At 43.4% G+C, this 24,432-nt stretch overlaps 1 protein-coding gene across 1 annotated transcript; it reads left to right on the top strand.

The window, feature by feature from the left end:
* The first annotated feature begins 4,217 nt into the window (after positions 1-4,217).
* Positions 4,218-24,060, top strand: LOC119457578 (neutral and basic amino acid transport protein rBAT). The gene is made up of 13 exons (XM_037719193.2): positions 4,218-4,374; positions 6,762-6,996; positions 9,585-9,843; positions 11,732-11,902; positions 12,075-12,217; positions 14,193-14,315; positions 15,216-15,290; positions 16,382-16,488; positions 17,356-17,551; positions 18,982-19,113; positions 21,235-21,297; positions 21,884-22,072; positions 22,850-24,060. Exons 2-13 carry the CDS (start codon positions 6,811-6,813, stop codon positions 23,015-23,017), a joined length of 1,812 nt encoding a protein of 603 aa, XP_037575121.1. The 5' UTR covers positions 4,218-4,374; positions 6,762-6,810; the 3' UTR covers positions 23,018-24,060.
* Positions 24,061-24,432: the final 372 nt, after the last annotated feature.

Raw genomic sequence — 24,432 nt, forward strand, 5'->3', positions numbered from 1 at the left:
ACTTGATTGGTGGAGACTGTCTTTAGCATAAGCTAGAACAGCATGATAAGTTGCAGGGATACATGTTTGTAAAATGGTGACGAGCTGCAGATACAGAGCTGTGATGTAGAACCAGAAAAATTACCCAAGGAGTGACGATTTAGCACACTACTGAGGCATAGCAGGAGGATTTGGGACTACAATATTTCGAGATCGCCTATTGCGGCTTGAGCAGGTGCAACCACCATCGGACTTAACCCAAACAACGAAGACACATCAGTAGCCCTTTAACTTCAACAAATGCGGGCAGTGTGGAGAAAACATTCAATGCTTTGAAAGGAAGACTCGCTACACTAGCACTTACAAGGCACTCCAACCAGAAATCTCCAGCTCCCTCTGCAGGAGAAACAAGAATGTGCTTAGTTAAGATGTGTTTGGGTTAAGTTTGATGGCGACTACACATAATCAGTTTTTTGCTAGCAAGCCATTTGACATGATTTATGCTTCCTGCCTTAGGATTGGGAAAACATGCAGCTTTGCATCTGCTGATTCCTTCGTTGACTGCAGCGTGTTTTGCAACAGCACAATTGCAAATGAAGGGTGACATTACAATAGCACGAAAACAGTTATTTGTTTATACAAGGTTTGTTTGTGTACATAAATTATCGGCTTGCTTTTTTCTCTCCCTTTTATCTTAAGTTTATATGTATGTTCGAGTTGTTTTTTTTAATATCCATGACCTCTGAAAGCCATGAAATTCCCCCTGCAATAATGCCCTGATGGCACTGCAGGTAATGGCTAATAAATAATCTAAAATAAATGAATAAGACTGAAGACACAGCATGAACAACATGGGCACAAACTCTATGCTAATGCTGTTCCATTCCTGTCATAAATAGGTTGCATATCCTGCAAGATTATGCAGCCAACAAGGATACTTGCGGATGGGTTTGCAATGCAGTCCACTGTTAAAAGGAACACATGAAAAAGTGCCTTGTATATATATTGGGGTTGTCGCATATACTGGCAGAAGCAGTGTGATGCACAGGTCACATGAGGAAACAGTACCACCTACTACAATTAGCTTGCTGCTGTGGGTTTTCAGCACTAGCGCCCTCTCTCATTGAAGTTGTGCGATTCCAGACACCGACTTTGACCATCCCAGTAGTGTAATGTGGGGAAGCCAAATCACAGGAGATGCAAGAGCCGTGCGGAGAACACAAGCATTAGGGGACCCCATCACGTGGCCCTCATACTGCAGAGTCACCTTGTACGGTTCCAGAATGGCCACTGAAAGAAATTCAAACAAGACAGCTAGGGCTAGCCATGTTGGTGTGCCAGAAATTTCAACAGCCTATCAATGCATTTACAAGCAAATAATCTTGCAGTTCCTCTAGGCAAATGATGTGAGGAAACAAAGGAACAGATGATGTACTCTTGCTGCAGGTCGTGAGGTGCTTAAAACAGCAGGTTCTCCAGACCTTGCTCGTGTTCTAGGCACTCTCAATTGACCCATAATGTCAAGGTGTCCAACTTTGTCTCTTCTTCAAGCTATATTTGCTCCAGCAGAAACTGAGACATATCAAATGCATACATTATCGTTATGTCGTCTTTTCAGCATTAACATCTTCTGATAACTCTGTGATGCCAGGACATACATTGTTTTGACCTCAGATTTATGGATCTGTAATGATTAGTGTACATATGTAGTTGGCGTAATTCGAAATTCATGCAGTTAATGCCTTCTCACGTGAATTTCTGGTGAAATGGTAAAAACAAAACACTAACTTTTTAAAGCAGAGCTGCATGCACAGCATATGGCCAACGAGGTGGATGAGGCCCTCAAGCGGATTTTTAGCGGCCTGTGCACATGGTGTACTGCTGGAGCTGCAATCGGCACGTCGCAGTATGAGAAAAACTTTTATTTCACTTAACACAATATATACATGCCATGGACTATTGGTGGCGTCAAACACAAGCAAACAGATGTGGGGGTGTGGAATCTTCCTTTCGAAACAAATATCCAAGAAGGGTGCAGGACCACCGAACATATTCGTCAAGCTACCAACGGCAAGACCACACTACTGGGGCAGCGTTCATAATTAAATAGAATGCGTGCTTTCCGAGCATATTTTCTTGAATAATTGCAGGTGGTATTAGCCTGCAAACCGACGCTTTTAATTGGGTAGGTTACCTTACTTTTCTACCTTAGCAAATGTTTGTTCACACAGCAACACATCAGGAGTAAGCGTCAATCAAGATCATTTGTATCTAGTAACATTTGGACAAACAACATTATTTGAGGCTTTGTATTAGGTCCTATACGAACTGCATGCCATTCTTCATTGATACAATTTAGAAATATTGTAATGATATGACAAGGATTGGCAAGCCGCTTTCTTGACATGCTTGCCCAACTCAAAATGTCGGTATTTGAATGCAGATGTACCCACTTTGCATTCATTCTGGTGGTGAAAGGCATAGCGCTTTATGTCCATCTCATACTTGAAAACTTAAATGTGAATGGTGTTTTTTATTAAGTGAAGCTTTCTTGGCCCCTACCCCCCTCAGGGCTCACTCTTCGGTAGCGTCTATGTCTGTGAGCAGACATTATGTTTGGTGTCTCTGAACAAGAGCCGCCTTGCGTCTTCATGCAATGACTGATGTGATGTTACAAGATGTGCTGGATAGCAACAAGTGCGATATGACACCAAACGTAGACTGCCTCTCCACAAGCGAAAGTTGCAATGTTAATTCTCACTGATGTACAGCTTGTGTGGCTTCAAGAGAAGTTGGTTCTGGCCCACGCTGGTTTTTAATTGTGTAGCCCTGGTTTAAAGGGCCGTACAATGAAGTAGGCCATGAAGAAGACCATGCTTGGAATGTATAAGGAAAACAAAACCTTTCGCATGACTACCGCAGAAGCTAGCCAGAGGAAATGGCCTGTATGTAAATCTGTTGATGTGGCCCTGCTTTCACGTGCTTCAAGTATGAACATGCAGGAATAGTACACGGGTCAGCAAAGAAGCAGCAGCAGGCCTTGCAAAGAAGCAGCGGCAAGTATAAATATGTAAAGTCTCATTCTTCAGCACAATATATGTGTGTATGATCCCTATCACCTCGCGTTTGTGCTTGCGTACATATCAGGCTTGCGAAAATGTGCAGGCAGTTGTAATTCACTGTGCCAGTCTGGTCAGGTTTATTGTCACTATATATATATATATATTGTTCTCGCTAGAATTTCTGGTAGTTAGGGTGTCAACTATAGGTTGTTCAGCGCCTCATCTACTGCAAGAAAGTGATTCCGTATTTTGAAAAGTATATATATATATATATATATATATATATATATATATATATATATATATATATATATATATAAACATGCATCACAGTAAAATTATCACTAAACATGCGTATGTGAACGGTAGTCGCAGTAGAATCGCACGTCTGTTTCTCAGCGGTCAGTAGATGCTAAGGAACATTTGCTTTGTCGACAGCACGGCGCACCTTTCAGTGGTCCACTTAAGCGCGCGCGCGCCAAGAGCTGCGATAAGGTCTCTGATAGAGCTAGCGCCAGGCCGTCGCCGGCTTGTACTCGAATGACCAGTGATAAGGAGCAACTGCATGAATTCCGTGATGCCACTTACTAAAAGCGTGCAGTGTGTGGGTCGAACCGCCGAACCCGCAATACCGTTCTCACTATAAAATAAAAGAGAGAGAGAGAGAGAGTTCGTGCGCCGGCCATTCACGATAGACGGCCATCATGATAAGCCACTGGCCAATGATAATGCGTTTTTATGCAATGTGAAGCTGCCCACCGATCGGCTCACTAAGGGTAGAGTGTACTACCAGATACTACTACGGGTGCTACAGGCACTACAGGCGGCTCAGCATGTCTGCAGCGCTGCACCGATTTTGCTCGGCGGATTTAAAAAAGGTCGTTTCCGCTTAGTTCCCTAGATCGTCGGCACTACGGCGGGGCGACCACGTGCAGCGCTTTTTTTGCATTTTACCGTTAGTTCGCACCGTTTGCTCGACGAAAGCATCTCGCGGTGTAATGGCAGTGTGCTGCTGCAACGGCCGTCGTAGATGTGTACGACATTTAATGATTTAGTTGCTTTAACAGACTGTATGCGATATGCCTTCGTAGCGAGTAGCCTAGGCGCCTAGGGAACTTTTGGCGCTGATGATTGCATCAGGCGCCGGGTGTACTCTCATTCGCGTCTCGCTGCTGCTGCCGCTCTCCCCTCCTCTCCGCTTATCCGCTCGCGAATCCGTGGGTTGTCTCCGTGGCCCGTAGACGGCCGTAGACCTCGACCGGTTCAGGGCGGCCACCGGCTGGCTTCAAAGCGAGATCGTACTTAAACAAGCTTTAAAGATCTACCTGCCGTGGTGAGTGCGCCAGACACTTGCTCGCTTTAGCCTTTGGTTTTGGAGCTAAAGATGGTACCAGTGATGATACCAAACCGTTACAATTACGATCGAGTTCCATAGTGCGAAGGCCGCAGGTGTTAGGACTTGCCCCTGAAGTTCTCCGAGCTTCCACACGCTCGTGCTCGCGAATGTATATTTTTTTCCGAACGCATCTGTCGCACGCAAATTTGATAACCGTAAACTTCATTGGAGTAATTATACTCAGAGGTGAGACCAAATAAGGTCTACGCCCTTGACATGCCATGAGCTAGATCGGGCTCGGCCGATAGCTTGACTGAAATGTTATATATTTATATTAAAAGAAAATAGTGACTATATCAGCTAAAAGAGCTCCACTTGCAGCTTCCCACCACTTTAGGTTTTCTTTCTTGACCTTATGTCTCGCTAGAGAGCCACCCAGTTGGGCAATCTGGGCCGTCTCGTGACGGGGTGCTGTAATGCTTTTCTTTTTCTTTTTTCCTCTCTTGGCATGTGCCGACTTTGAGGTCGCTCGAATTGGCGCTGTAAAACAGAAAACAGCTGCGTAGTACCTTTACACTCCCGCACTGTAGCATTGAAAAACGGAGACAAGACTAATATTTGAAACCTATATATAACATGCACATCGTAGATTGAGTTAACTGGGAAATTAAGCATTTCATATTTCCTTCAGTATATAATTTTGTTTGCTGGTGAGAATATTCAGCGAAACCGGCTGGTTTATATCTGCATTGTTGGTCCTCTGTGACTTATGTAGCTGTAGGAAACTGCAGCACTCGGCTATTGTAAACTACCTGATCAATCATTTCCAGATGGGGCCAGATAAATTAATTTTGTCTAGTGATGTAGTTCCAGAGAGAATCTACTGGGTTAGGGAAGCTGCAATCACAGAAGGAAAATTGGGAATTTTGCACGCATGCTTTTATGAAACGGTAACTTTAGCTTTGGTTAAGGTGAGATCTTTTTTTTTTTTTTTTTGTATAAGCACCCAACTACATGAAATAAAAATATGAACTTAGGCTAATGCGCCTTTCAGATTTCTACACAAAAAATAACTTACTTGCTTATTCAATGTATATGTTCTTTACCGAAGGCAAAAGCTTTGAATTATTAACGCGAGAGCGTTAAGGGCCCCATGTCGCAAAAATCCGGTGTCAGCGTCGTCGTCCGTTAGAGGAAATTATATTTTGGTATAGGATATGGTACGCCTCGCTATATGATATATGGTACATGCGGGTTATATTGCCACACCAATCTATCGCTAAAGTTGCTGATACCTTGTCTTACATTCTTGACAAAGTTATTCCTCAGAATTTGGAAAATGACAGCCCACAACACATGCCATGAAACAAAACACGAGACAGCTCGTGCATGCCTTTTATGTTATATCTTTCCAGACTGAAATATTAAAAGTGCGAAACAATAACAGAAACCTGAAAATTATGCAATTTTCTTGGCGCGGGCTGTGCACGAGCTCCGGGATCAGCTCACGCAAGAGGCCGTGTTTCTACCAGAAAGATCGCTTTCATGCATAGCGTTTGCTGCAAGCGTTTTCTGGTTAACATTACGGTTACATAAGCTGCAGTTGCCGGGAAGTCTGAGAAGCAGTCGGGGATCTTTGAATGCTATTGCGTCCCACTCTTAAAGGCAAAGCTTAAGTCAAATATATGTACAGCACAAATATTTCTGTATGCGACGTAACATCACCATCACTGTATGCCATTAGCAGATTGTTAAATGGATGGTACTCCTCCTTGCCTGCGATTATAAATTGTGTGCAGATGGGCATAGTTACTCTTATATCCCGTAAGGAAAGGAAAGTTTCGGCAGCTAATCAGCCAATAGTCAACAGATGCAGGAACAGTGTATTTGTAGCTTGGGAATGCAGGTATAAGATTCTCAAATTGTCGACTGACGGCTAATTCACATGCACATTGCAGGGTATTTTAGCATTTATGTGTACACCATTACTTATTGTGCAGACCATTCTGGTCAATAAAGGTGCAAAATTTATAAGACAAAAGTGTTTAATGCATAGTATTATGACTTAGGTGTTCATATGATTTTTCTCTTGCAACATTTGCAATGAGCCATTTGACAATATTCCAACAGAGCAACGTACCAGGCTAGTTGGTGCTTTACCATCCTCAGTGCGTTATGTCTGTATTTGTTTCTTGTCTGTTATGGCTGCACTCTTTGTAACGAAAAATAGTGACTGAGGAGCTTTATGCTATGTTAGCTGCTTCATTTGTGAATCCTTGACATTTGTGTGATCTTACCTTGGAATTCACAAATCAAAAGTAAAATGAAGTTGCTAGCTGTTGTGAAAATAACAGTATCCTCATTTTTTGGCTTCTTTCCCACAGCAAGTGCTGAATTGCTAGCTGAGGAAATTTGCGTGAAAAAGCGGGCATCATGGAAGTCGTTGAAAACGAGAACTATAAACCACCCCACGCCAACGAGGATGGCCTCGAGAGGGACGAAGCGGTCACTGAAAAGCTGGTGGCCCAAGGTGATGGCACCAAAATCACCTTCACCAACAGCAAGGCTGATGGGAAGGACCGAAATGGCGATGCCAAGATTGATATTCAAGGCGTTGAGGTATGAACGACTGTGTCACCCTGAAAGATTCTGACCCACTTGCATTATATGATCACTCCGACATCATACATCAAGTTCTTTTGCTGGCGAGCCAAATGAGACCCTCTGATAGTTAACAGCTGTTGCTTTATATATGTGTGTACTTGATAAATGAGACTGCTGTCAGTAAAATCACAATTAGGCTTATACTTGTTTCCAGCATGCTTGGCGAGAGTTCAAGTGTGTGTTACAAATATGTGTTGCCACAGTGTTTGAAGCTTAAGCAACCTAAGCCACAATTGAAACTGAAATCATAGCATGTGCTGGGCTCCCAAACCTACATTGTACAGGTTTTTGGTCAATGTGTAACTGTCGTGGAACTTCGTATGATGGAGCCCATGTTATGCAACATGTATTAAGTTCAGATATTACAGAAGGCTTTGTTTAGTGGCCAAGGATATAGTTGTAGTGTACTGTATGTTATTCCTATTTCTATATTTTATGTTCTGCATACTCGCATACGACCAACGCTTCTGTATGTATCTACGTACACACAATACACCCCTTATCCACTGAAGCCTATGAGGTATTCTAAATAAACGTGCCATCACCTTTTCAGCTTTTACAGTGTTCAAGATGTCACAAAATGTGCTTTTGAGTTGTGTAGTCAGGCTTGTCCTGTATCCCCTCAACTCTAAAGCACTACAGAACGAAGGGAAGGCTTGCTGTTACAGTTGACTTCTGTTAATTCTACCTTGATGGGACCAACGAAATTGATCTAATATCTAATCTAGTGGGTCGAATTAAACGAAATCTACAAAAAACGCCAAAACACACCGCTGATTCATTTGGCAGTATTAGCCCGATTTTAATATGCCCCCAAATGAAATGCCAAAACACATGCTTTCTTTGTGTACAAAGTAGAAAGCAATGTTCTAAATGACATAATAGCTCCTAAGCAAAGTAGAAATCTAACGTGCATCCGATTTTTCAGTAAGAAAAATGGGCAATGGTCTAATATCTGTTGCACAATGGCAGCTAGTTTCCTAAAGCCAGCTTTGCTGCACCAGATTTTAATGTCAGCTTCGCTGCAATATATCTCTGTTATGCGGTAAAGCATATGAATGCTGCGACGATGATTTTGGTATCGTATCTGATTGCACCACGCAGCCAATTTTCGGCTTAGTTTTCATGAAAATGAAGAAAAGCTGCCGTGCATTGAAATTGGCTCAATACCTTAATCAGACATTGTAAGCTACGGTTATTGTTTGAAAATCTTAGAGCAGGCCGAAAATAGGCGTTTTTGACGGATGGATGTGTGTTCAAGGCATTGACTGTCCCCTGTACTCCATCAAGATAGACGTGGCCACTAAAAGGGTCACTATGGGGGTCACCATAGAGGTGTGGCACGTGTGTGCAGACTGGTCTAGTTTGAATTTTCTGGCAAAGACCAATTTTAGGATTGAAATAACGAAAGTTTGGGCTCATGGAAATGCGTGGTCGCCGGCCAGGGGGGGGACCTTTGGCCTGGATCGAATTAACCGGAGTCGAACTGACGGAAGTCTACTGTATAAGCTTTGGGAGACTAGTGAGGCCTCAATTCTTTCAAGCACAGAAACTTGTTTCTATAATAAAACCCAGTATTATTGCAAATGCGGTGAGAGGCTAAGAAACCATCCTCGAGTAAAGATGAAATTTTTCATCAGGAGCAATGGAGATATGAGGTGGCAAGCACATGTAGCCATCTTGCTGAAACTCCACAAACAGTTTTTTATGTTCCCTCAAAGAGGAAGCAACACTAAATTGTGCACACTATAACACTGCTGTTGATGATTACTCTTAGCGTCTTCCCCACACCTTCACATTGGGGATACTCCACAGAGAAATTCCACAGCTTTTGTCCAGGTAGCAAGAAATTTGCTTGTACAGACGTCAGGGCAGAGCCGTAAGACTAGTGCTGCCCAGAAATACATGCAGTAAGCCTTGAGATGACTGTTTAGGCTTAAGGAATGAAGACGACCATTAGGGCAAAGGGGTGGCCATCTCAGTTAGCCACCAGGCATGACAGAGTAACCCCTTTATTCTCAAACGATCCTCGATTCGAATCTCTTCTTCCACTTCACCTAGTTGTGCACAGCATCGCCTTTCGACTGAAAAATACTCTATGCTCCTCAATAGATATTGTCCAAAGCATGACGACCATAACATACTTCCGACTTCAACAATCTCTTATGCCGCTTGCAGTAGGCAAAAGCATGGCCTTCAAGATTGGGTTTCATTACTTCAAAGGAGCCGTCACCGGGGAGGAGGTATTGGGACACTACACCACGTATTGCCGCAGAGTGTCAATGAAGCACCGTATTCAGTTCTGTCAATGGGCAGCGCTGCCATCTGCTCTCTTGAGTGGTGCTGAAGCATTGAGTGGAAGAACATTCTAAAATGAGTGTAGCTGGAGTATTGAATGGACAAACATTCTAGAATGTGGGGGTTAAAAGTCCCATCACATTGGCCAATAGTTTTGCTTCTGAGCAATAGTTTTGCTTCCGAGTGATGTCTTCTGTAAAGGATGACGCATATCTTGTCCTGTGCCTTGCTGTTCCTACTCGCAGAGCGCGTTTGTAGGCCTGAGCAAGGAGGAGCTCATGAAGTATGCCAACGACCCTTTCTGGGTGCGGCTGCGCATGACCATGTTCGTGCTCTTTTGGGTCCTCTGGCTGGCCATGCTGGTGGGTGCCGTCGCCATCATTGTGCTGACACCGCGGTGTGCTCCACCACCACGCTTGGCGTGGTGGCAGAGCTCGCCTGTCTACAATGTGGAGGTGGGCTCCTATGCCGACGACGACAACGATGGTCGCGGAGATATCGCGGGTGAGTTGGCTGGATCAGGGTTTCGCAGCGTGTACACCCTGCCTCTTAGACAGCGCACAGGAGCTCGTAAATGTTTCGCAGAACAACCTAGTGGTAGAACGCACAGGTGTAGTGAAGGTAGCTGTTGCAATGTCTATTACAGCATATTGGAGCAGTTATGCTACAATAAGCAAGCTCATCTCTCGGATGGTGCAAGTGTGGGTGACTGTTCATACTAGAGGGAATATTTTCCTAGCCACAATCCCTTAAGAAAACTTTCGAACTTACCGAGACAACTCGGAAACCAGATCTGATAAATCAACTCGCATTTGGAAACTCGTACAGGGGAGCAGAGTTTACTCTGCAGCAGTTTTGGAAACGTGCAAAAGACTGTGGTGAAGAGTTTCCTTACACCTGCATTACACTGCATTATTACATCATTTACATGACTCTCGGACATCCTCAATTGTAGCACACACCCAGTCCTCATGATCATAGAAAATAATGTGGCACCTGAATCGTAATGCAGACTTTTACTGAAATTCATTCTTTCTGCTCACGCTGATCACACTTGAAACATTCATGAACGCTAAAGGCACATAATGCCTCTCAACTTAAACTTGTTCTTCCAAATAAGTGAAAGTCTTTCAAGTCCAATGCAAGTTTAGTATGGCATGCCTTCGCAGTTGCGGTTTTCACTTTGGCTCAATGCACTCAGTACAGAGCATTGTTGGCCTTTCATTAACATTGTTGGGACATAGAAACTCAGTAAGAAATTAATGCAACCTTGAAAAACAGAAATTGCAACACATGTAATGCATATAAATCTTGTGAACCTGCAGTCTGAGAATGCAAGCAGTGATGCAGTGGTACAGCAAAGTCAATTAGTACCACTGCGTAAATTTAAGATAGTGCAATGCTTTTTGCAGTCTTGGCTTTGGCAAATTATTCTTATGCATGCCACTTTTAGTGAATTTCTTCTTTAGAGAAGCTCATGCTATAATTTATGTGATGAATATGTTATATGACCAGCATGCACAATTAAAAAAATATATATATATATATATATAATTTTTAATGTTTGGGAAAAACTTAATGCAGAAGCTCTGTGAAAGCATTGGTGGTCCTTCTGCCTTCATTGATGCACATTGACTGTGAAGAATGCCGTTTGAGAATTCCTAGCATGTAAATTTACTCCTACATGCTCAGTGGCTATGGTGTTGGGCTGCTGAGCACGAGGTCGCGGGATCGAATCCCGGCCATGGCGGCCACATGTCGGTGGGGGCGAAACGTGAAAACACCCCTGTACTTAGATTTAGGTGCACGTTAAAGAACCCCAGGTTGTCCAAATTTCCGGAGTCCCCCACTACGGCGTGCCTAATAATCAGATCGTGGTTTTGGCACGTAAAACCCCATAATTTAATTTTTTTTTTTTTACTCCTACATGCACTAATAGAAACAGTATTGCCCTCACAGGGACAGATGGCATATGCACAAAGTGTGTTAGTGCGCAGATAATCATTGCTGGTAATGTTAGGCAATTCCAGTTTTACGAAGTTTGAAATTAGAACTCGAACCTCTGTCCATATCAGGAGAAACAAGTCTGCTTAGGAGCATTTTAACAGGAGCCAGTTAGAGCTCGTTTATGTGCAGTTAGACATGTGGGCACTAGTATGAAGGCAGCTATATAACACGACCATGTGATAATCACTGGAACTTCCTGACTTGGCTCACAAAATAGGCAGATCATTTCTCAGTAGCATGTAAGTCTTCAAGGGAGCCTCAATAAAAAAAAATTTTTGAAGTGAATGCTGGAGATTAAACTGTATCTTTTAAGTTGCCAATGTCCGGAATGCTCGTACACCGCAGTTTTGAAGAGAGATATGGTGATTTAATTCTTCTACTTCAGGACTGACATCCAAGCTGAACCACATCAAAGAGCTTGGAATGGGCACTCTGCTGCTGAGTGACATATTTTCCAAGGATGCAAATGGCGCCACAAAGGACTACCTGGCTGTGGACCCAAGCCTTGGCTCGTTGACCGACGTGGAAGCCTTGCTCAATTCAACCAAGGAGAAAGGTCTGTTCAGCAGCAGTTGTTTTCGGTCTTTTCTTTTTTTGATCACACTGAATTGCTAACAGTTGTAAAGAATGTGAAGGCGGGAGAAGGGCAACTGGCTGCTCAGGTCTGAAATTGCCTTGCCCCCATGCATTGTCGCCACCGTTTTGATGTGACAACATTCTGATTGCAGAGCTCCATGTGGTCTTGGAGATCAACCCTGCCTACACTAGCAGAGACCACCAGTGGTTCCAAGACAGCAGTGAGGGCAAGGAGGGATTCGAGGACATTTTCATTTGGGAGCAGGGCGAAGAGGCTGCGCCACCAGAAGGCGTGGTGAGTTCGGGCGTCAAGCCGTTGCTCCCTGTAGGCTTGATGCTGCCTTTGAATCTTTGAGCAGGGAGTTACTTCTGGGTGAGCCAATGCAAAAGCCTGCAGCGCACTGCTGAAGGAATGTGACAGATTGTTTTTTACTGCGTCTTCGTCAGTGAGATCATTAGTTTCTCTAATGCAGCTGTCCCCACTAATGCAAATTCATATTTTCTGCTTATGTGTGCGCAGAAGTAACGACATAACAGGTCTTGTAGCATTTTCTGATGCTGGCAGAGGGCTGTGAGCCTTCGCTTTTGTGCAATGCTTGTTGCTGTATGTGGGCCCACGCTTCTAAACAACAAATAACATTTTTTTACACTGGCTTCCTGTGACGAGTGTTGCATGAAATCGAAGGCCTGTCCGACACTTCTAAACACCAAACAACATTTTTTTTTACACTGGCTTCCTGCGATGAGTGTTGCATGAAATCGGAGGCCTGTCTGACATTTCGAAACAACAAACAGCATTTCTTTACACTAGCTTCATGTGACGGTCGTTGCATGAAATTGGAGGCTTGGCAGATGCTTCTAACAACAAACATTTCTTTACATTGGCTTCCTGTGATGGGTGTTACATGAAATCAGAGGCCTAGCCGACGGTTTTAAACAAACCAAATTCTTTACACTGCTGGCTTTGTGTGACGGTTGTTGCATGAAATCAGAAGCCTGCAGCGCCCAGCCAGCATGTCCAAGGGGTGCTGATAAACTAAGCAATTACCGAGAACATGAGAGTAGAGGTCACGTTTTGTAACAATCTATTTCATTTTACACTCTCATCATTCACTGCATCAAGTGGCAAATTCCAGTGCTAATGGCAGTTCAACTTCATTTGAGCTAGTGATAAAGGATGAAAGGACTGAAAATGAAATGGAATGTTATACAATATGGTCTCTGGAATACGGAAAACTCCTTGGCCTTGCATGCGCAGCAGTTTATCACAGTCGCAGCATGTACTGAATCCTTCCTCCAAGGACTGCAAGCCATGTGGTCCACTGTTTGCCTTTAATTCTAGTGCAACACAGTGAAACCTCAATATAACAAACAGGGCTGTAACGAATTATTGGATATAACGAAATAAATCTAAAATGTTTCCGCTGATATCAGCATGTATGAATACACTTACAACGTGTACTATTGGATATAACGAACACATTTTCATGTCAGACGTAGATTCATTATAACAAGGTTCAACTGTAGTACAGACCTTCAACTAAGGAGCTATGCGCTGTGTTCACAGAGCTTGGGAGAGTGCAATGCGGTAGTGGCAGAGTATAGGCACTGCACTGACTCGGCAGCGTGCACGCCTGTTTGGTGCATTGCCAGGTAGCAGGAGCTTTTAACTCCTGCTACCTTAAAAACTCCTGCAAAGCAGGAGTTTTTAGTTGCTGCTCTTGACAGGTTGCCAGCAGTGTCGCAAGCCACCAGATTTCAGCCTAATCGGCCTGAAAATATCTGCAAATCTTCATTTTGAACTAAATACAGTACAGTATGTCCGTTATGTCCATTTATGAGAACTTATTGCTTCATTAAAACAAAAATTTTAAATGCGTAATTTTCTATGGGAATTTCAAGGGGAATTGCGATTACTTTGCGATTACTTTGTTATATCCATCAGTTTGTTATAACCTATTTTCTCATAACGAGGCTTGACTACATTTTGTAGAGAGGATAAATGCAGCGGCTGCTGCGTGGGCGATTATTTCGACTCTGATGCATGTGCAACGCTGGCTGTATAGCACTGTTTGCCTTTGTCTTACATGTAAACATTATAGACGATCCTAGCATCCTCTACATATATATGCATGTGTGTGCACAATGTTTTAGATGTGGTTGACTTATAAAGGACACTTAGGTGGGACGCTAGTGTTTGACGATAGTGTGTTCTGGCAATTCTTAAAGTGTCTATGTGCTGCAATTAATTGAAAACTGGTGTAATGCAGATGCCGTCTGGTGATTCCGCATGGACCTTTGACGCTGCTCGGAAGATGTTTTACCTGCATCAGACTTCCTCTGACACAGCCGATGTCAACTGGAAAAGCCCCAAGACTCTAGAGCTTTTTACCGTAAGTACAGCTTATGGAGGAACTGGTACATCTTGACACAACTTGGCATATCACCAGGGTTACAGTAGGTGCAGAACATAGAAAAGGTGTAGCAGTTTAGCATCAATGAACATATTGTGCACTTTTGCTCATCCATGCACAGTCATAAGCACAACTTGCTTGCTCCCTCATGTTGCAGAAACTTCAAGATCATGCGCTCACATACTTGACCTGACAGATATAGTAACTATCACAAGATAGAGGTTGATGTTCCAAGTTACCAATTTGCCCTGTTGCCTGTTTTAATCGATGCGAGTTTCGTTCAACATGAACTTCTGCATTTTATTTATCCATGCAATAGGTTATAGTCCATGTAGTGTTCTGAAGCATGGGAGCTTGGCTGGGTTGGCTGCGTGTTCACTGCAAATGTGAAAGCACTGTGAAAGGCGAAGTTGCAATCAGAAGATATTGCCCAGTCTCTTCTTACATGTTTGCAGTTGTGCTGTGCTGATGTGCACAAATTTGCACATTAATTTCTTATCTGGCAGTAGCCACATATTAATGGGGCAGAATGAAAAGATTTCTTTTGTAACGTGTTTGTTTAGTTAGGTAGACAGCGAAATTTTTAATAAAATGTTTGAACTTGCTTAATGTGAGTGACCACATGTGAGTGACGTTGATCTGGGGCTCCCCTGCCCCGTGATCTCTCAGAGCCATCACATAGCCTGGAATATTAGACCATTCGGCTATAGCTTTATCATTTCTGTGACCCCTCAGGGTTGCAGTACAAATTTATCTTACCAGGGCATCTCCAATGCTACTTTCATCATTGCTCCTATGATCAACATATCTAGGCCAATTGTGCAGATAAGAAATGCTACAGTACATGTGAAAGCACACTGTTTTGGTTTGTCATTGCAGAGTGTGTTACGCTTCTGGCTTGAACGAGGTGTGAGCGGTTTCCTGGTGACCCACACTTACCTGGACCATCCCTCTGTAAGCTTGCATTATGCAAATTCTTGATGTTTTAAATTGCACCTATCTTGTGGCTGGTATCATTATTCTTGCTTATATTCTGTTTTAGCAAACTAATTCGAGGGAACACAATATAATACTAGGCTGCTGGATAGGCACACTTGACATTGTACTAAAGAGTCATTGCCCACATTTTGCCCCAGCCTGCGTGTAATAGCTTATTGGTGAGCTGGGCAACAACTTGGTGTACAAGCTGAAGAAGTGTGAAAACAGGGTCTCAAGAAATGTAAAGACGGAAAAGAAATGTTTGCATGCTTTGTCTGAGCAAGTCCTTATTTTCTTGTCAGTTTCACCGAAGCAATCAAACAATTGTTTAATCCTAGAATGATAGTTAAAGTTCTAGAGTGATAGTGCAAGCTGCGACTTGCAATGCTCTCATAGGCATAGCAGAAACGATGTATAGCCAAACCTCGATATAACAAACCTTAATTTAACGAAATTTGCTATGTAATGAACTATTTCCATTTCCCAATCATAGTTACATTGAAAAGCATGTATTTTCGGGGGGATTTAACCAGGTAATTTCGTGACACGGTTTCGATTTCACGAAGCTTAAGGCCACTTTAAGCGTGTACTCAAAGCCTGTATACAGTGGCGCACCGACGGGGGGGGGGGGGGGGGGGGGCTTCGGGGGTTTTACCCCCCCCCCCCTGAGGCCGACTTAACCCCCCCTTTTGTCGAACTTCTTTTCTTTCCTTACGCATTTGAGTACTGCAACTAAGATGTAAGACGCCCAATCATCTGCACACTCGTAAAAAGAGCATTTTTTGACAATTTCCCGTGAAGAAATCGAAATTAGTGCTGTTTAGATGGTATTGGCAAACTGTCAACCCCCCCCTGGCAGAGATCCTCTGTGCGCTACTGCCTGTATATACTGGTAAATCTAGCAAAAAACTGCAACGTTGGCCACAGCAAAAGTCATTTTTAAGTTTTCTTCCGCATGAAGAGCTTGAATGGCAAAAATTCAAAAAAATTTTGAATTCTTTTGATCCCTTAGTGGTGTTAAGGAGAGTGGAGAGAAGTGCTCACTACTGGGCATGTCTCTTTTTCAGACGGCCAAGCAGGCCACCCTTGCCACGGAACAAGATGTGCTGAGCATGCTGAAGGAATGGCGACAGGTTCTCGGCAACTACTCCAGCGCCCACGAGACTGAGCACAGGTGAGGTGCAGAACGTAGAGGTGCTGCACACTGCAACACACATAAGCGTGAAGCCAGGTCAGTTTTCTAAAACTGTCTCATGGTCAGGTCAATTTTCTAAAACTGTCTCATGGTCTTTCTTTAGATGGTGAAAAAGAGCCACGCGAATGTTGGCGCACCGCAAAGAATTAAAATTGAAGTTATCAAATGAGTTCCAGCACCTGGTAGTGACGTATCTGCCAAAACTGTTGCAATTAAAAAGTTAATTACTAGTTAGAAACTAATTACATAAAAACAAATACTCTAGGCTTTTTTTAGGAAGATTCTAACGACAGTCAGTTGATTTCATTTGCATAGAAGATATTGCTTTTTTTCTTTTTTCTCACTTATACTCGCTCACTTATACTGTGGTGTGTGTGTGTGTGTACACACCACATACACCCCAGGGTGTCCCAGCTAATGTTAGTCAAGCTGCTAAAAAATCTGGTCAGTATATAATTATGAGACCTATAGGGTTCAGTTGTCAGTCAGCTTCCACCACCAGGGTAACCTTAGTGTACTGATTACCTGCCTAATTAAAGAAGAATAATTAAACATTTTGTTTGTGATTTTATTCCCTTCATTCATAAACTAAAATCATGTTTTATTGCGCAATTAATCTTGACCCTAGTTGCAGTTAGGCGGCTAGGGTTAGAGCAAGTGCGCTTGCTTTAAACGGGTGTCTTGTAAGAGTAGCAGCTCCTGGCCTATATACATATATAGTTAAATGTGTGTGTGCGTGTGTGTGTTTTAAAAATTCTGATCGGATTCTAACTCCATTGTTTAATGCATTCCTCAAACAAGTTTCAACCTCTGTGGTGCAAAGCTCTGTTCCTTTGATCTGTCCAGGGTGCTTGGTGTCCAAGTGGACAAAACGGCATCTGAAGCCTCGCCGTTGTACGGATTGGCCGACGAGCCTGCAGCAGATCTGGTGCTGAGCAAGCCTTTTGAGCGACTAGTCGACAAGTCCAACGCCATCAGTCTCCGAGTGTTTGTGCAGGGAACCCTGGATGCGACGCCAGAGGGCATGTGGCCATCATTTGTGGTGAGATTTCTCACGGTGCTAGCATTGTGACTGAAGTAGAACTGGTGGGTTGCAACATTGGCACTATGCTACTGATGACAAGCTTTTCTTCCCAAACTCGGCATGGTCTGTGGCTTTCGCTTTGCCTCGTTGGCTTTGTGCAAGAAGATTATTAACGGGATTTAGACTATTTGATATAAGCAAGTACCACATTTACTCAATACTAACGTGAGCAGTGCTCCCGATGGTAGTGCGTACTGCGATTTTCATGCTTAGAAAAATGCTAGAAACTGTACTTTTGATTGCTCCCTCAGCAGAGAAATAGTGATTTCTTTTCACTTGAAAAAATAAAATTTAGAATAATGAGGTTGCTGGAAGTGTGATTTAGAAGCCAGCTGGTAGGTGGCATTCAATTGTGGAAAACTTCCGCCACTTCCAAAAGTTTCCAGAGCCTGCAGTACGGCAAGCATGTCCTTTGAGATTGGAAAGTGGGATTAAAGATTGGGGGTTGGGATTTGGGCACCATTTATTGCAGTATTGGTGTCGCACTTCGTTTTAGCAGTGACAAGTCGTATCTTAGGGGATTTTTCTTAGAAAAATGCAAGTGTGTGTTACAACCAAGTAATTAGGGTAATTATTGAATAAGGCCCATGTTTGTTTTTATGAATGCAGTATATAAACCAGAAGGTTTCGGAATTTCAGATGCATTTAGGTGCTTTGGGAAACTTTGCAAGACTTACCCGTAGGCACGTGGTTGAGTAGAGCAAAATAGGAAAGCCACGTGCCATAAGTGCATTGCGCTTTTGGGGTCACATGTCATGTTCTCAACAATAATGTGAGGCTGTAACTCTTCCAAGGCTTTAACATTTTAGCTGACTGTTCCATTTGGCTGCTAGAGAGTAGGAGGTAGTGCTTAAAATATTTTAAGAATTCACAGACAGTACTATTTCAAGACATGCCTGTCATCATTCTTGCAAACTCGCTGAGCTGAATGGACATGTGTCTTACTTCTGGTGCAGATCTAACTCTGCAGACACATCTGGTATCAACAGCTAATGTGGAGCAGTTTTTTGCAGTTGCGGGTAATAAACCAAAAATGGGTCTGCCATTTCGGTGATGAAAGCCTTAGTGTGTACATGAGCACCAACTAAAGCAAGCCTTACCTTAATTATATTGTGTTGATTTCTTCTCATGACAGAAACAGAAAGTGCCTAGAAGACGAAGTGCACAAAATAAGTGTCTGCCAAGTTTGACTTTAATGTACACACGCGATTTGAATCTCTCACTATAAACTATTCAAGATTGCAAGCCAGCAGAGCCACGAGATGCTTTACCATCTGCAGTAGGATAGAGCGAAGGAATGAACATGGTCTACAACATAACAAATCTTAAATGTAAAAGTTAATAGAGCCAGCTGAGACCGTTCGGTGCTTGTGTTGTGTCTTGTGCAGCTGGGCAGCTTCAGTTCTGCCCGCCTGGTGGAGCGTGCCGGTGTGCTTCTGGATGGCCTGCACATGGTGGCCGCCCTGGTGCAAGGCACACCCGTCTTCTACAACGGTGATGAGGTCGGCCAAGAGTGCAACGTAAGTTGTTCAGGTAGCTGGCAGGGGTGAGCGGGTTCGTAGCGACTCTGTAAAGCAGCAGATGTGAGGTACAAAAGACACAGATGTGTCGGGTATCCCACACACGTTTGTAAAAGTGATGGTAGAACTTGGATAAAAGTATGGTAGAAGTAACAAACAGCACAAGGAATGCTGAATCCAGCATCAGGAAAAGGAGTTTTCTAGGTGTTACAGTGGCCAGAAGTTTGGTTCAGTTGCTACAAGTGCATGGTTCGAGGTAGTCCTTGAAACCCTGAATGTGAAACTACCATTTTCAAGGCCCTGAAAGCAGTTTTTACAGAGTGCTTAAAACTTCTTGCTTTCTATTTGCAGTTACCGTATTTACTCGATTCTAATGCGCCCTCGATTGTAACGCGCACCCGTTTTCCGTGACAAAAAAAAAAAAAAATCCTTTACAGTACTGCGCACCTCATGCTCTCATACAGAAATACAACTTTATCTCATTTGGAAAAACAATGATTTACTCCCGGTGCACTAAAGTTGCGATGATTAAAAGCAGTCGCAGTTTCACCCGAAAGGCAAAGCATTGATTGCGATAGCAAATTAGTAGACCGCTATACGAAGTAAGGATAGCAGTTTTATCAGCCGTATAAGCTTGCAAACATTCGCCTACTAAATAAATTAACAAGCACGGTGTCACGTGCACACAAGCAAACAGGAACACTTCTCGCTCATTGACCGCGGAAACTCGCTGTCAAAAACGCTGGAGTGACAAGCGCAGCAAGTGAATTGACCGTCGTGCTAGCATGCCTCTCAGTTCAACGCGACTCGGCGAAAACACAGCGCGCAGCAGACTCTCCACATCGCAGATCGCTCTCAAGATAGGGCCAAGGCGATCGTATCACCGGAGTGGATCGTCTCAAAATACGTCCTGCTCGGTGCACTGAAACCCTTCCGCGTTACTTTGCTGGTGAAAATCCTCTTCTTTTTTGCGCCAGTCCCGCACGCAAGTTTCGGATTCTCCGAATGCCTGTGATGAGGCCCAATTTCCGTCCGTCTCCGCACACATGATCACCTTCCTTTTAAATGTGGCATCATGATGAACTCGGCACTTTATAGTGATAGAACAGACGCAGAAAACTGGAAGACTAATGCCTAAGCATGTGTACTGCAGCACATGGAGGAAGCTACGGCAGTTAGGCTATATGCTGCCGGCTATATGGTAACGCAGATTTAGGGTCGTACTCGATTCTAATGCGCACATAATTTTTGGACCTGTTTTATCGGAAAAAAAAAGTGCACGTTAGATTCAAGTAAATACGGTAAGCTTAGGAAATTTTATTTGTGTATCTGACAGCGATGTTTATGCAAGCCAAGCGTCTAGCCAATCCAATCTGATTTGCATCTTTGAGCCATCTCGTTTGTGGTGGCTGGTGATGGCTTATGCGAGAAAGGCTTGGCGAGCATGTTTTTTTCATTCTGTGCGGGAAAAAAAGTATTTGATCATTTATTGCAGTGTTTTATTTCCAAGCTGTCAGGAACTGCGATGCTTTAATCCTTGAAATTTCCGTTCCTTGAAATTTTCCGCAAGGCTGCTACGAACCTTGTGAGAGTCAGATGAACTGTGGGGTCTCACATGTGTGCTCTTGGGACAAAGGAACGACAACACAGTTTTGCAACCAATCAAAAGGGCATTTATTGCACCTTTTCTACACTAATACACACTAGCCGAATTACAACCAATAGAACATTCACATGGGCGCGCGACAAATCACTGCGTAGCTGCGACTACACGCGCTACGGGTTGGGGAAGACCCCCACAGAACTTGCTTTGTGTACATGAAAGAATGCTAAGAAAGCGTGTTGCAGCACTGCTTTATTTATTGATGCGTGCTGCTGTTGGGCTGTCAGCATGATTTTTATTCAATGCTAGAAAATGCATGGCTATACATGACACGTGTAGCCAAGATGCATCATGATCTGAAGTTTTTGGTAGAAGTGAAAGTGGTTCATTCGAGTGAATTGTATCATATTGGCTACCTTGCCAATGCTGAGGTGTGTGCTTGTTCAGTTGAGCCTTTATCCTGAGCAGAATGAAATCTTATGTCGACCATGCTCCTCGTCATTTTTTGCTTCTAACAGGCAAAACCATGTCCAATGCCATGGTCTGAAGGAACGGCAGCCACTCCTGGCATCAGTGTGGAGGTAAGAACTGCAGAGGTCGTTATCATCTGTGAAAAACTGTTTTTGCTTACACTGAAACGTCACCTGTGCAGATTTTATATTCAATTTAGTCTCAATGAAATCAGTTATCAGATGTTCGCGCGATAGACCAGAGAAATCAGTGAGGCATACCTCATAAAGAATTGGGTGACATAAGCGAACCAGCCCTCATTTATCATTGCATGACAAAGAGGTATCTTCGAGATGACAAAGGATAGCAATCAGTCTATGCTTATTTATTGATTTTCTTTTCCTGCAAATGCTTTTTATTGTGCTCTTGTGCCTTTGTAATGCAACTTATGCCCTCCCTCTGAAAGAACTTGTGCACAATACAAGTGCACATCCAGTGTTGTTGTGCTCCTTAACCCTACCTTCGATATCTTGCATCTGCATCTGTACAATCTGTATCTTGTAACACAGCTCTTGCTTTGGGATCTACAGCACGTACCTTTATTATATTGACGCTTCTCGCATGCGCCACGTTTGCTCTGCATGTTCAGTTCTCGGTGTTGAGTGATCCGTGGCGTGTTGTGCGCATTGCCACTGAGCGTGCTGCCTTGCTTCGCAGGCGCAGATGGGCAACAGTTCGCACCTGGAAGTGGTGCGGCATTCGACCGCGCTGCGGGACAAACTTGCGGTCAGGCTGGGCAGCACGGTGACGTCTGTGCTGGGTGCCAACAGCACGGTGTTCGTCATGCTCAGGGTGCGCAAGGGCACGCCGGGCTACATGGCTGTGGTCAATGGAGACCACCAGCAGGTACGGCACCCACAGCTGATTGATTGACTTTCATGACACCAATAATTTGTATCATGCAAACATTTCTTGCACATCAGTTTTGCAGAAGCCTGCAAGATGGGTAGGTAAGAAGGTTCATGAAACGGAATGTTGTCATCCACCCCCGACTGCAGCGCAAAGCCTTGCCGCTTCTTGCTATAGTCGGGTCTATGACAATTTTTCTTTTTCATAAACATTTCTTAGACCTGGAAGACTGAAAAGGGCCTCGCCAGTGTGGAATTGACTTTAGGTCTCCAGGTTGACAGTTTGTCAACTCATTGTCCAAGTGGCCGCTGCCTAAAGTCGCTTTCAGTGGCCAAGTTGAGTCAAATAAATGGAGCAGAACTCTATTGAAAATCCCAAGACCTTCAGATGGCAGGAGTGTACATCCTAAATTGCCGTGCCTCGGCACATATTTGGTTTTAAAAAAAATGATGTACCTCATAAAATGCAGGTGTGTAACATCAAGATGTATAAAATTTGAACTGTAACTTTGTAAACACAAAGACATCCTAGAACTACAAAAAATTTGCTTTTGCTTTTATCAAGCAATTTTAGAGCTCTGTTGCTTTTAGGTGTTCAAAGCTTTTGTTGGTGACATTGGCACCTGCGACAGTTCAGGGAAGAAACAAATGGATAATTTTTCTTCTAGATTCGAGGTTAAACTTCTGTATGATACTACTTTTGATTCTTGGAAATAGAAGTGATACATTGTCTTGGTTGGGAACGTCCAAGCTGTCTTGTTTTCCCACTGTGCAGGTGACGGTGAACCTTGCTGATGCAAGCAGTCACGTGCCCGAATCCGGGCATATAGAAGTGAAGAGCACCGATTCTACCAAAGTGGTGCAGTCCAAGGTCAAGCTCAACGAGTTCAGCTTAGAGCCACATGAAGCTGTCATTCTGCAGTTTGTGCCGATATTTGATTAAAGCCAGTAGTTCGCTGCTCATCTGCAAGACACGTGTCCAGCATCTAATGTTAATGACATAATAATCGGCTAAAACCTGGGATTGCGCAGTCTGCTGGCCTCTAAATGGTTGAATTGCTATGATAATTAGGGTCTGTCAAGGCCTTTTTTTTTATGTCTGCATTCTAATTGGGATGTTTAAAGCTAAGTTTGGCTTTGATTGGATTGCTTACGTTTCTTTCTTAAACGTTTACACTAAATCTTATTGCTTTGTTTTGAAATGTGAGGGTTTAATCAAATGAGTCACCTGTCCAACGACACCAACTTTGAAAGTTTGGCTTTCTAGATCAATGATCGGTTGTTTCAAATGTGGTCTGTATTCTAATTATTTGAACTCACTAGAATCTTGACCTGTTGTTACGTATTCGGGCATGTCTTGTTAAAGTAAGCAGGTCACTAAACATTTAAGCTGTCACCTTCAGTGGGGAATGTGTGCAAGAAATTTTGATACACTGGCTGAAGGCACAAATAGTGTGATTTGGGCAGGATGAAAGAGTTCTCACATTCCTGAAACAGCATTGGTATGATAATAATTATAACTTAAGCATTCGGTGTGGTATTGCTTATCACTCCTATGTTCAGCCCCTCTCCTTTTAAACCTTGTGAAGTATCTTTCAAAAAATACACTTTTTTTTTTATATCTCATGACTGTACCTTTATCTACTTATTTATGGGCCCCATATGTCGGCCACAGTATTTTGGACATTATGAGCTGGGAGATACGTATGTTGGCACAGATTTGTAAAGAACATGTGCACAACATAGCATATATCTTGAACATAAGGACCCTAAGGAGAGTAGGGACAGGACTATAATTTAGGCAAGCATGCTAAGGTTGCCAAACTAAGCAATGAGGAACAAATTCTGTAATCTCGCATCTTGTCCTTGTTAAGTAATCAATGCATCTTGAAACCATTTACGGCCTTCCAGTCTGTGCTCCTAGTGTGTCAACCGTGCCTAGCACATTTGTGTTTGAGAGCAAGAATAAACTTAATTGCAACATTATACTGTGTGCCTTTCTTTCACGGTTATGGTCCTGGAGTTTCTCTCGTGCATAGAAACCAAGCTTTGCTTCATATTGTGGTGAGAAGGAAGCAGGTTTACATGCGAAATAGGAGTGTGTTTACAATAGCAGTTGCTGCATACATGATCAGGCAGCCCACTGCGCAGCAACAATTTTCGCTGTCAGCCCATGTCACTGTCTGTTCTCTTCACCACTCTCCCAACGTGGCAGCTGCATCCCAGTGCAGGCTATGGAGAAGTGTGTATGGTAAGGGGACATTGGGCTTCAATCTGGTGACGCAATTAGGTAACATAGCTGCTTGTGTTCGGAGGCAGGGAAGATATGCTGGCTGGAGCGAACTCTTGCATCATTTC

Source organism: Dermacentor silvarum, chromosome 7, assembly GCF_013339745.2.
Source record: "Dermacentor silvarum isolate Dsil-2018 chromosome 7, BIME_Dsil_1.4, whole genome shotgun sequence".
Lineage (NCBI taxonomy): Eukaryota > Metazoa > Arthropoda > Arachnida > Ixodida > Ixodidae > Dermacentor > Dermacentor silvarum.

Coding starts and splice junctions, on each gene's coding strand:
- LOC119457578 (XM_037719193.2), top strand. CDS start 6,811: ATGGAAGTCGTTGAAAACGAGAACTATAAACCACCCCACGCCAACGAG. Junction 9,844..11,731: donor TGGTCGCGGAGATATCGCGG/GTGAGTTGGCTG, acceptor CTTCTACTTCAG/GACTGACATCCAAGCTGAAC. Junction 16,489..17,355: donor GCCCACGAGACTGAGCACAG/GTGAGGTGCAGA, acceptor TGATCTGTCCAG/GGTGCTTGGTGTCCAAGTGG.